A 13,413-nucleotide genomic window follows, 5' to 3' on the forward strand; every position below is an offset into this window, starting at 1 on the left:
CGGGCACCCCGCATCAAGTAGGAACTTTGCATTCAGCAGCCAATTCCTGTCGGCCTGAACACAGGTCTTTGTGTGTGCATGTGTGCATTTCTCTGCCTCAGCCCCTTTGATCCACGCGGACTCATAAAAAATCCCCCACCGTCCATTGCTTAATCTCCACCTCCGCCAGTCTTCCGTTTCTCTGCTTTTCAGTCATGCCAGTAAAAAGAGCTGGCCTGAGGAGGAGAGTAGCAAAAAGTAGACGCAAGTGGAAAGGGAAGAATCACACATAAATGTTTAAAGTATTGGTACATTTGCTGGAATCTTCAATAGCCTGATAGTGATGTTAAAATATTATGTTCTCTGGCATTTCATTTCCTGGTTAATGTCTTTTTGCAAAGTTTATTGTGCTGAAGAACACTTCTAATCCGAAATTTCATATTGTAAATGTTGCTTCATTTATTGAATGTCATGTCACTTTAGTCAGCTTTGATTAGGGCTGAAGACTTCGTATAATAAGGAAGATAAAGTGTCTCAAATCGTCTTCTAGCATGGCCTAACCCTGAGCAGGAAAAAAATCATTCATCTGCTTCGTTTGAAGGCTAATGAAATAAGTGGAAATAATACCATCAATAGAATGTTATCTCTCATTTATCATATATGAAAAACTTGATTAAAGCCAATCTTTAAATGATGAAACAAACGCCTGTTTGAGACTCCTCAGTGCACACAAACACATTGGAGAAATAAATAAATACGGAAATGTTATGTTATGAAGTTTAGTGCAAAGTCTGTTTGTATATTATCGCCATTCCCTTATAAATGCATAAACTAAAAGCTTGTTCTCTATATTTCTAATTTAATTTAACAATTTAATGCTTTGAAATAGGTCTTGTTGTCAAACCTTACTGTAAAAGTTATTATTAGGAATTTGTGTTGGCGTGTTCAAGTGGAGAAAATAACAACAAAATAAATAGATGGATTTGAAAATATCCAACTGTATCCTTTAACTTAAATCTGTCCTAGTACACAAAAAAAAGTGTATTACCATCATTAACAACATGAGATTAATGTTCGCTGGCAGCTTGGTAAACCATGTAGTTCCATATTTGGAAACTCACACAAACTAAATTGTGCGCTTTATTTTTTTGGGAAATTAAGCACAAACCGCTGCTATGTGATGTCAAGAGAGTAACTCCTTCCTCTATGAAATACTACAGGATACTACTCCCTTTGGGGAGAAACAGACTTTCATCTGAAGAAATTGCTGAGTTTATCAAATATATAATTCATATAAATAAGGTATTACATGTCATTCAGCTGATGCTTTTATACATAGCAACTTTTATACACTTATCTGGGTTAGGTATTTTGCCCAAGGACACTGTGAAATCTTTACTGCACGGTCTAAGAATCGGATTGGTAGATTACTCCAGAGCAACAGGTGCCAAATAGAAGTTATCTGCTTAAACACTTTTAATTTAAGCACTGTGGATGTGCTGCCTCTGTCAGACAATCTGCAGTATCATTTAACATTAATGTGGCCACTTGAGTCGTAAAACGTCCCCATTCATTTAGGAATCTTGCAGCTACTGTATGAGAAAGTCGTCATTTTTTAGCTTGCTGTTATTTATATCTCTTTTAGGACAACGAGCAACCCACAAACACATGTACAGTCATATATATATTAAGGATATATGGAGGCAAAGAGCTGTTAGGCTAATGAAAGGGAGGGACCGTGTTGCAAATTGTAAAGCTCAATCATCATGAGAAGCAGGTCACACTGTCAGACACTCACACACTTAGCGTCTGGGGCTTGTTTTTCACAGTTTGGGTAATGAAGGTGGAAGCTGATGCGAAATCCAGCTGTGTGCTTGCGTGTGAGAGCGCATGTAAGCATCTCGCCAAGGTTCTAGCTTGACGCAGCAAAGTGTCTTTACTGCCAGCTCTGAGTGCACTGTGGACGCTACAGATGGAGAAACAGTGAGCTTTCTGATACACAAACACACCTACACCGAAGCACTCATCCAGAATACTTTGTTTCCTTTACAATACAAACATATTCATTTATTTATTTAACCTCGAAAGACCATTGAGGAGGTATCTCATTTAAAAGGATGTTACAAACAAAAAAGCTAACAATAAAAACAATGGATCATAGCCTAATGGAGTAATCTACCTATGGGGTAGATAATAAAACAGAGATAATACAGTGAGGTATAAAAACAAATAGGTAGAATACACCAGAAAAAAAGGCAGTTAAATTAATTCACAATCTGTTAAAACAGTATCTGAAATAAGGCCTTTGAACAGCTGTGGTGGTGTCACAGAGTCCAAGTTCATGATTTTGGTAGATTACATTTATAAAGTGCATCTTAAGAGAATGACATTTTTCCTATTTAGTATTGGATGGTGGAAAGTGGAACATTTCCAAGAGTATGTGAGTTCAGAGTTAACATGGGAAGAACCAACTGTATTAAAGATTTATAGATGAATAAAAAGCAATGCTGGCTCCGACTCATTGGCAACAATGGCCAGCCGACCTTTTGGAAGATGGCAGTGGCACGTACTGAAAGGATAAACAGTTAGGGCTGAGCGAGAGACAGCTCCCAATGATTTTAATCTAGAGTCGGAAGCTTTTCCATATATTAGACACAAGCAATCCAAAACAGATAAAACTAACAATGGTAGACCTGCACCAAATCCAATTCTCCATCCTGTGCTCCTTGGATGGTCCCCTATCCCAATTTGGGAAGTTGTTATATCAACTTTGGTGCATTCATTCGCTTTAAGTTGCAATTGGTGAAGAAAATGGACGTGACAAAGTGTTTTTTGGTCGACCCCGGGAAAGGGGCACAGATGCCAGATTCTAACCCTATTCTAACCCTCTCTACATGTATGTTAAAAAAAAAATGAAACATTATTTGTGTATGGCTTCTTTCATTGTGTAATGCTACAACCTTCCACCATAAAATCAGGACAGTAGTTTTGGTTCTCAGTTTCGTAAATAGAGTTGTAATATGAAGCTTAAAGTTATTATTGTCCAGCCAGATAAGGTCATTCTACTATGGCACATTTTCTATGGATAATGCCATTAGCAGAATGTATGTCAAATGTTTTTGCATGATTATCCCCAATGAAGAGAATCCATTTGTTTTTGTCTGAGGTTAGCACCAACTTGTGTTTAGGTACCTCTTTATTTACTCAATACAACACAATCACATAAACCATATTACATGTTCAAGCATCACACATGGTCTTTTACTCAATTCCCAGTGACATTTCTTCAAAAAGCAAGGTGTTAAAATAAATGGACTTGGCTGTTAAGAGACCGTTTATTTTTGGCCTACTAATGGTGCGTTTCCACTGCAGCGGGTAGCTCGCTTTAAGCGTGCCGAGCCGTGCGGGGCCCGTTTTTGGTTACGTTTCCACTTGGCCTAGTACCGGCTAACGGGTCCTAATTCACAGTTTTTCTGGCCCCATAAAATCGTGGTTCTAGGGCCAGAAACAACCAGGCTGAGTCGGGCTGAGTATGCTAAACTAGAGAGAGAATCGCTGGCAAGGGGGCTACAACTACAACAAGATGAACATATTTGACCGTGATTTAATTGTAATACACGTTTCAAAATGATGCCGAAGTAACAACATACTGATACCGGTTAGTAAAAACCATGAATTAATGCTTTGACAAGTCTGCAGACAGACGGCAGGCGAAAAACCCTTTTAAAATGCGTGTTTTCTAAATGTAGCTTGGCTAAGCTAACGTTATATATGCTCCGACCGTCCACACTCACAACAACAGCCTATACAGACATAAATAAACCAGCGACTGTATTCGCCATGACACAGGCAGTCTGTGGTTTGTACTTGTTTAACGTTTGTCTAGTTTCTGAACAGATATGAAGAGCTGTGAGCTCTGAGTGCTAAGAGCTAACGGCTGTGTTGTTTTTCTGGGGCTCTCATTGAAGATGACGTCACGGCTCCGCCTACACTGCGTTACTATAGTAACTACCCCAGTTCCTAAACTGTAATGGAAGCGCAGCATTAAAGTGAGCCGGGCCTAATAAGGCCTAACCAAACCGAGCGAGGCCGAGCGAGGCCTGCAGTGGAAACGCGCCATTAGTGTTCTCTGGACCAGTGTGTTCACTTTCCATCCTCCATCCAAACTTAGTTCAGTGACCATCTTAAACCATTAACTTTAAGTGTTGACCAAGTTCATTCAAACCAGATGTCATAGTTACCTTTAGAGGAAGGTACGTGCTAATCTCCCCTGAACATGTGACCCACAGATGATATGAATCTAAATCTCTAAAGCATTACTTTATAGAAAGAATTGTTTTCTTAATTGTGTGCTTTATAGATGTCATTACAGAATGCAAGCCAACAACACCAAGTTGAGGCTGTCTCTTTCAAGTCTCAAGTTTCTTTACTAAAACAGGAAAACTGCACGGTGAAATGAACACAACTACAGACCTTGACAAATGTTTTAGTTTAATGAGGCATGTTTCCACCCAAAGTCTGACCTATTTCCATGTTTTGATTCCAGGGAGGTTGCACAATGAACCTGGTGAATAGTTGTGTGTGTAATCAAGAGCATTCTAGCAGAATTCTCTTTTACTGTCCTCTCACTTTGTGGAACTAGAAGAAGATTCCTGTACGTTACCTCACTTACCCTCTGAACGTCTCAAATTCAGGTTCATGCAAACAACGTCAGTGCTTTAATCACTGCATATTCTATGTAACCATGCATTGGCTCAGTTTTAGTAATGGGATTCAATGATTGTATCAAGGTTTGGCAGCATGGGATGTTTAGCATTAACATTCAAAATAATGTAGAGGAAGTTCTTTGAGGCTGCACTGAGGCACATTGGAGCTAAATGCTTACATCAACATGCTAACTTTTAAAATGCTATATGATTTGTCAATCATCGGAACATTATTTGGCGTTTCTTTTGAGTTATTGGTGAATCATTATTATTTCTGAATGTTTTTGCATTCTGGACTGTTGGTAGTACAGTGTGGTTGTCATTATTATACCCTTAGTGGGCTGATTCATCAATAAGGAATGAACAGTTTGTTGGAGGCTCTAAACTTATTCAATAAAAACAGGGCAGTTTATCCTAAGGGGAGCATGAATGTAGGGACTACATTTTAACGGCAATCCATCCAATAATTGTAGAGATATTTCAATCCTGACCAAAAATGTAAAGCCTAAATGTTGGCCTAGAGAGAGGGATCAGCTGTGTTCTTAGCAGTCTATACATCTGTGCAACAGCCTTTCCCCCTCTATATGTAACCCCCCCCCCCCCCCCCCCCCACTGAGACGTACAGCTACACAAACATTTCTTCAAGATCTCAACTCTCTACTGGCACAGTAATCCACCGAGCCAGGCCTCATCCTCCCAGTATCCCGAAATGTCAAACAGTAATCACAGCTTAATGGAGTGTGGACGCGCTCCAGGTGCAGGTTCGCACACGAGCAGCACTAAGAGACACAAGTGTTGTACACACAGATTTAAATAAACACAGCTGTGGAAGAACAATGGCTGTTTATGATCAGAATCACATAGAATCAACCCCCACAGGAACGCCTCTCATTTACTAAACTTTAGTAACTAAAGGAACCCCCCTTTCTCCACATACTATTTCAATAAAGACATCATAAAAAAACAGCTTTGCATCCTGACTAATAATGTTTTTCCTTTTTTTAACTATCTTCCCTCCCCCATTTCCTTCGTCTTCCCTCTCTAACGAGTGCAGTTGGACTCAGTTGAAAGAAAGTATTTCTTGGGCCTCTTTTCTTGATCTGCTCCCTTTAAGTGTTTTTCTTGTGTGTAATGCTTTGTCTGACACACATCATCATCAGGTATGAATCAGAACCGTAGCATTACATTGAACTGTACCAGTGTGTGACAAGCTAATGGTAGCATGCTGTTTCTACAACTCTTTGACACACACACACACACACACACACTTGACGTTTTACCGTGACAGAGACAGACGTTCTCTCTTTGACACGCTTCCATTCTCCTTCAGTCATCCTCCTCCCTTCATCATCGGTGTCATTACTGTGCCCCTGCCCCCCCATTATAACCATTAGGGTATGCTTATTTGGCCCTGGACTCCCCTTTGAGGATCAGGTTCCATGGTAACCTGGCCCGTCTCCACAGTAACCCGGCCCATCTCTGGAGGAATGCGGCATTTCCCGCTTTTTTGTCAAGGGCCACGTTTTGAGTGCCGCTGTAGGGCCAGATTGAGTTGCACTGTGTGTGTGTGTGTGTGTGTGTGTGTGTGTGTGTGTGTGTGTGTGTGTGTGTGTGTGTGTGTGTGTGTGTGTGTGTGTGTGTGTGTGTGTGTGGTGTGTGTGTGTGTGTGTGTGTGTGTGTGTGTGTGTGTGTGTGTGTGTGTGTGTGTGTGTGTGTGTGTGTGTGTGTGTGTGTGTGTGTGTGTGTGTGTGTGTGTGTGTGTGTGTGTGTGTGTGTGTGTGTGTGTTAAACTAATTGGGTTGGCTGTCAAAGCAGGGTCTGTGTGGAGCAATACTGTAAGGAGGAGCACAGCTTTAGAATGGCATTGGGTTACTCTATAGCTGCCCTGCCTCATGGACAATACTTGTGTTTCAGAGGAAGTGTGTGTGTGTGTGTGTGTGTGTGTGTGTGTGTGTGTGTGTGTGTGTGTGTGTGTGTGTGTGTGTGTGTTTATCACTCTATGAGACTGTATGTTCACAGGTGGTGGGGTTGGCACGGACATGGGCATTTTCAAACAGACGCAGCCTTTCCTATAAAAGTGAAAATAGAAAGGAACACAGGAGCCCGGCCTGTTGTCCGCTGCACAAAGCCGCTGTGTGTGTGTCTGTGTGTGTGTGTTTTGTTGGACTGGACACGTCTGAAGAAATTAAGCCGCTGGGATTTCATTGTATAAACATTTCAATAAACTTGATGAAGATGTTGTTGTAACGTACATCGCCAGACATAATAGAGCCAAAATAAGCGAAAACTTTATTAATCCTGAATGGAAGCAGGTGCTATTTATTATAGTTTTCCCAAAAGGTAGGCCAGATTTCACATTATCGCAATAGCCTTGCTCTGCTGTATGTTCATGTGACGCCATTTAGTTCAGACAGTTGGAAGTGAAAGTGTCTTGGAAATGTCAAGACTTTTACTGAAAATGTACTCTGAATAATTACGGCCTTTGCAATAAGTAAACTTAGAGTATACTTTAAAATATATAGTCTTTGATATTGTTAAAAGGCAAAGATTTAAAGATGTGCAGTAATGTATCAACAAAATAACATTAATGCATCGCAGGGCCTCCTTAAAGAAATTATTCTTAATGAATGCAGGAGATTTTTACCGTTTGCAATCTTTCATAAGTTTGTTTTAAACTTTTGTTCCGAAAAAGTTAAGATTCTCAAAAATGTGTAACACAAGTGTTGCCAGAAATATTGGCAACACTTCCTTTGCTGATGCGGATGTCTAAACTGCATTTGAATCTGATTTCAGCACTGTATAATTATCATTATAAGCGCTCATAAATGTTCACATTGCTTCATAACAATAATCCTAAACATAACTACATAGCATATTATAAAGCATTTCACCATTACACATACGATTGCAGGCTTATAATGCTTCATAACTGTTAATCAATGATTCTTATTTTGCAAGGATCATTGTATATTATAATTGTACATACTTGTAATGCATTATTATATTGTTTTAATGCTTTAGAATGTCATTATCAGTTACCGTAAGTTGTCATTGTTTGCAATAAATTATGTGAAAAATATCTTTAAATCTATGCAAGAACAACACAAATCAGAAATAAAAAATGCATTTTAGCGATGACAACTTAGAGTATTATTGAGTCATATTCAAATGGATGATAAACATGTCAGTATGGGACCAGCAATTATGAAGTTGACCTTATAAGTCATTATAAAAAATGTATAGTCTGTTATGACAATTCATAAGCATTTTGAGCTACTAACTGTAGGTGTAAGCAAATTATAACTTTGTAATGCATTATAGACACAGGTATTACTACCGAAGCATGTCATAAATAACTAGCCACCTCCTGCAGTTAGCTAACACTCAGCTGTGTGTGTTTCTCAGATTCAGAGGTCAGTGATCTCCGTCAGGACGCTCTCTCCGTCATCATGGCCTCAGACCTCGTCCCCTCGTCCGTCCCCCTGGGGCCCGGCAGCACCCAGTGCCTGCTCTGCCTGGCTCGGGTGGCCCTCAGTGCCAGCGTGGAGATCCCTGAGCTGTGGGGGGGCCCTCAGCCGAAGAGCCAGCTCCTTCAGTGCCTCCTTAAGGCACCCCAGTATGAGGTGAGGGAGCTCGCTCTGGAAGGGGTCCTGAGGAGGCTGCAGGAGGAAGAGGATGAGGATGAGGAGGAAAGGGGGCATCAGTGGCTGGACCAGACCACCCTGTCCAGCCTGACCAGCCTGGCTCTTCACGAGACACACCCCCAGTGTCTGGCTAAGGTGAGACCACACACACGTTTCTTTGTTGTGTGTTTGTTGGAGAGCTTGTCGGGTCACTTTATGGAAGTGTGTGCGTATATAAACTTGTTCGTGCCTGTGTGTGTGAATCTGTGACAAGCCTTAAAGGCATCTATCGACGCCGATTTTCGGCGTCGATAGATGTCGATAGATGTCTGGCCGTCGATGAGCGTTGTGTCGCCCTACTCAGATTGGTGTGTTCCGCACCGTCGTGTCTTTTCGGCCGTGCCGACACCTTCCGCCGGTAGGCTGTCGGCTAAAGAAATCACTCTGATTGGCTGTTCAGCTAGCGAATCAGTGCATGAGAAGCAAAACGGAAGTGAGGGACCCAAACAAACTATTAAGAAGGCAAATCTGAGATTTCATTTAACTCCAGCTCTCGACACAGGTTCAGGAAAGCCCCATGAGCTTCTCGCTGTAAAATGAAACACACGCTATTTGTTGTTTGTTTATATCACGCAGTCTGTTCTTCTTCTCTCGGTGTATCACGCAGTCTGTCTTCCGGTTGTTGCCTCTTTTGAATGACGAAGACACACTACCGCCGCCTGCTGGTAAGGAGAGTTATTGCCACTCACGCATGCGCACTTCGTACGTGCTTCTTGGCCGTCGGCTGAAGTCTTTGCGATGTGTTCCAGTGCGAAACATGGCCAAGACGCAGGAGGCGAGGCGACACAGCAGTCGGGTCCGTCGGGACGTGTTCTTTGGTATCAGATTGATGTGTAGGGGACCTTAAAGAGCCTGTGACACGAGTTTCCCCCATCATCCAAACCCATCAATTTGAGTAAATATTGTCCCCTTGAAAACCGTTACTGAACTGATTTTGGATATTTGTACTTTGATAACCATTAATCTGCCCTTCAATGTTGACCATTTCCTGGATCTTCTCGGGGATTCTTCAAGTCCCGCCAAATTACGTGTGACGTCATTGCGGGCACAGCGCTCCAGCTGCACCGTTCAGGATCCCAGCATCTGCATGTAAACGCACGATGGCGCACACAGCAGCAAGCTCAGACAGCGATGACAGTTTAATTTTGAACGTGTCTGAGAGCTCATATGAGGCTGAAGGATCGCTTTATGTTGTATCTGTTAGAAGTTTAGGAATTAGGTGCGTCAATATGGGCGATCATACGGTCATGTAGCCAGTGGTGGAATGGGACTAAAAATCATCCCGGGACTCTCGACCGGCCCACTTCGGTACCGCTAGTAAATTGTCAATGGGGGGAGTGGGGGATGTCAGGGGCGGCGGGTGCTGTAGATAGTAAATGTAAATATGTAAATATTTGTGTTCACTGCATCCTCGTAAAATACAAATATAATGCAATGTCTGTGTCTTTGACATTAGCGCTGCCAGCCACCTGTGCCCTGTACTACGAAGCCAGTTCAACATACCCTGGATATGTTTGAGTAACAAACTAACAACAACAAACTAACAAACGAGATCTCGCTAAACGGTCCTAGGACGCTGGTTATCAACTCGGTAAATCAAGCCAGGGTTTCTCTCACCAGCTGAGAGCGCGTTCACGTCTAAGACACGAGTGGATCTGACTTTAATTACATTTGACTCGAGTGTTTCGTCAACATAATGTGTTGCTTAAAATAATACTTCTGCATACAGTATGTGACACTGTAAGTGTTGCAAGGCCAGATACGGCTGGAGAAGCTGACTCAGATAAGGAAATATATGATATATTATGATATTATATGATCGATGATCTGATTGATGATGTAATATGAATGATAAGTGCGACACGTCGGCGTCTTCTCTGCATACGGCAGTTTAAACTGTATTTCCTTTATCCTGTAATATGACTTGAGAGATTTAAACTCCGCACACTGAGTTGATCTCTTTTCTATAGACGCCGGAGCCGGGCAGCGTCAGGTAAAATAAGTTATTTAGCCTTCCCAAACCTGAGCCTCACGCGCCGCCTATGGGGGATGTGCTAGTGACTTATCCGACCGGCCCACTTCGGTACCGGCCCATCGGGATTCGTCCCGATGGCCAGTCCGCGACTGCACCCAGCCCACGTAAACTGTCAACGGGGGGAGCCTCGCTGCGGGGAAACGGTGGACCTAGTGTCCCGATCGGAGTGGGAATAATAATAATAATAATAATCTGTGCATTTTATCCATTAATTTCCCCAACATTGTGGTGAAAAAACCACACGTTTAATCCATGTTGGTGTACTACAACTACAGAAAGCATCGGTTTGTTTTCTCATCAGGAAATGCAGACCGGCTCAAACAAACGATTTTTAATCATCATTTTCACGATCATTTAATCTATCATATGTTCGCCGAATTGACATGAAAGCACTAATACATGTAGTTTCATCCACTTGACTTTACAACTACAAAAATAATCGATTTGTTTCACATCGTTTCGTTATCACATCCAACGGAAGGAAATTCAGCAGCTCTCACTACCGATTTTTAATCCTAATGTAATCATCATCTTCACCACGATCATTTATGTTTATGTTCGCCGAATTGACATGAAAGCACTGACACATATGAATATACTGTAGTCAACTTCATTAAAACGTTATTAACGTGCCTAAACTCAGTAATTCACCATTTCTACGCATGACAACACACTTTGTCCGTGTTTGGCTCTCTCGCCGCACAGTGAAGCGTTCCCGCATTGACGTCACTTCCGGCTTCCCCCAAAACTTCAAAATGAGTCGAAGGAATTTCCCCGCGATGTTCGAAATTATTGATATTTAACGGTACGGTATCGCTTTTCTTTTTTAAACTGACGGTTCGAGATTACTATTAGCCCAATATTTCATTGCACAACAGTTGTTGGGATGCTGTCACAGGCTCTTTTAGAGAAACAAAACGAGAAACCCTTTTCCAAAAAAATAAGTTTTTCCTATTCATCCCCGTTCCACTGAACCACAGGGACATTCGCAGCAAATTGATTAAATGTCCAAATCCATCTTGCAGAGGCTTGCGTGAAAGGCTAATCAGCCGCAGTGGGAAACGCCAAGCTGGCAGTGAGCTGGCTCTCTCCCTGTCTCACTCTCTGTCTCACTTACACTAAGGAGAGGTTTGGTAGGCTTCCTCTCTTACCAGGGCTCTGGATGAATCCTATTTCCTGTTTGGTGACAGAGGGTTGTATTTCAGTGGGTTCTTAAAGCGAGGACAGGCAGATCGGCTCTGTTGCTCCTGTTGTAAATATGACTCAGCACTGCAGGGACTGTATGTGTGTGTGACTATAGTGTGTGTTTTTGATGTGTTTTAAGGTTATTTGTGTGCATGTATGTGTTTGGTTGTCCATTGTTTGCCAGCTTCACAGGCCAGCCGTTAATGTTTAAAGTGTCGGCCCTGTTAAAGCGTAGCCTCCCCTGCGCCAAGGACACACTAACACAATGGGCCGGTTGTCATAGCAATGAAGCATTCTGGGAGAGGAGCAGGGGCAGCAGTAGGACAAGGACAATTGATTTGCTACTCTGTTTTCAAAGTCTGAAGGAGACTGTTATCTTTATGTTTTTCTGCAGGCCGAGACAGAAGTTAGTATCGCAAGGGCCCCTCGACAACAAAATATTTTTTCCATTACATTTGCAACATTGTAGAACAAAGGATCTTTGGAAAACACACATAAATGCAATCCCCAGATGTAAAAAGCTTAAGGAATATACTTTAAACGAATAACATCACGGTCGCATGACTTCACGTCACCATCGCTAAGCTAAAGGAGGCTAATGTTCCGGGTCATTGTGTTTAGTAGTGTCATTTAGCCACTTATTAGCAACCAATGTTTTAAACACACGTGACACGCTGCGTTCACTGCTCACACGGAAGAAAGCTGTCACACTTTTTTTGTATCTTGAACATTCTGTCCCTTGCTTTAACTGCTGGTTATCTCTTGGATTTAATTTACAAGGCTCATGTGTGTGCTTATTTAGGAAATAGGAGGCCTGTGGAAGAGATTGCGTGATGGTACTGAGAGAAACTGTGACTGGGGCAGGTGATGTCGTCAGGTCCCTTTGCTGTAAAACTTTTAAAAAACTTTTTACACAGGATAGGCAATTTGCGGCTTGGAATCATTATGATTTTTTGACATTTTAATAAAACTAAAAATCTCTTTCATGGTTTGGCTTGGGGTCTGCGTTGGCCCAGAGATGTCAGTTAACACCACCAGTGAAAAGCAGCAACACCTTGAGGCTGTCCTTAAAGGCTAGACTAAGCCGCCATGCATGCTGGGTAACTTTTTCTATTTGTTAACGTCTTAGTGTGTGCGTCTGTTCATGCAGGGTGGGCATCACTGTTTATTTGCATGTTACAGCTATGAAAGTCTGTACGCGTCCTCGCCTGAGTTGGCATGTTTTCCTGTGACTGTGTATATTTCAGTATGTGGGCAGCCGAGTGTGTTGCAGGACGGGAGCTCATTAAAGCAGCTTGTTAAAGTCAGAAGCAGCAGAGTTGGTCGGAGCAGCTGCGTTGGAGCTCGCACTCGTAATACCTGGCACACAGACACACGCAGGATTTAAAGTCGTGCAATAAAGACAGAGAAATTCAGTGGCTGAATGAATAAGGACACTGGCTTGGCATGAGTGCTCCAGTGATTGATTCACTCTCAGTGGAGTTGAGAGTAGCCAATGGACTTTGGGAAATATTGCCTAAAAAAAGACACTACAAGTAATGGGCTGCTGTGGTTTTTTGGATTACTTGATGGTGCATTAGAAAATGTTCAAATGACTTGTTTACAATGGTATGAATAATGGACATTAGCTGTGTTTTAACACTATAGACTTATGTCAGCGAGTATAGGCGAACTGTCTTTAGCCGATGCCTTTGCAGGATGCTTACATTTGCATTAATGGAAATGATAAAAGGCAACATTAACATAAAATCAAATAATAAAGTTGTTGCATTCAACCTGAAGGGATTAGGTTTAGTAGTCTCATTTGCTAGCAGGCACAGTTTTG

The 13,413-nt window shown here is 42.0% G+C and overlaps 1 protein-coding gene across 5 annotated transcripts in view; it reads left to right on the forward strand.

The window, feature by feature from the left end:
* The window catches only part of thada (THADA armadillo repeat containing), a 137,936-nt gene that overhangs the window by 96,286 nt on the left and 28,237 nt on the right, over positions 1 to 13,413 (forward strand). For all 5 annotated transcript variants that reach the window (XM_034224981.1, XM_034224998.1, XM_034224995.1 and 2 more), the window contains exon 33: positions 8,091 to 8,464. In XM_034224981.1, coding sequence (XP_034080872.1) covers positions 8,091 to 8,464 — 374 coding nt within the window. The remainder of the gene's footprint in view (positions 1 to 8,090; positions 8,465 to 13,413) is intronic.

This window comes from Gymnodraco acuticeps, unplaced genomic scaffold (genome assembly GCF_902827175.1).
Source record: "Gymnodraco acuticeps unplaced genomic scaffold, fGymAcu1.1, whole genome shotgun sequence".
Classification (NCBI taxonomy): domain Eukaryota; kingdom Metazoa; phylum Chordata; class Actinopteri; order Perciformes; family Bathydraconidae; genus Gymnodraco; species Gymnodraco acuticeps.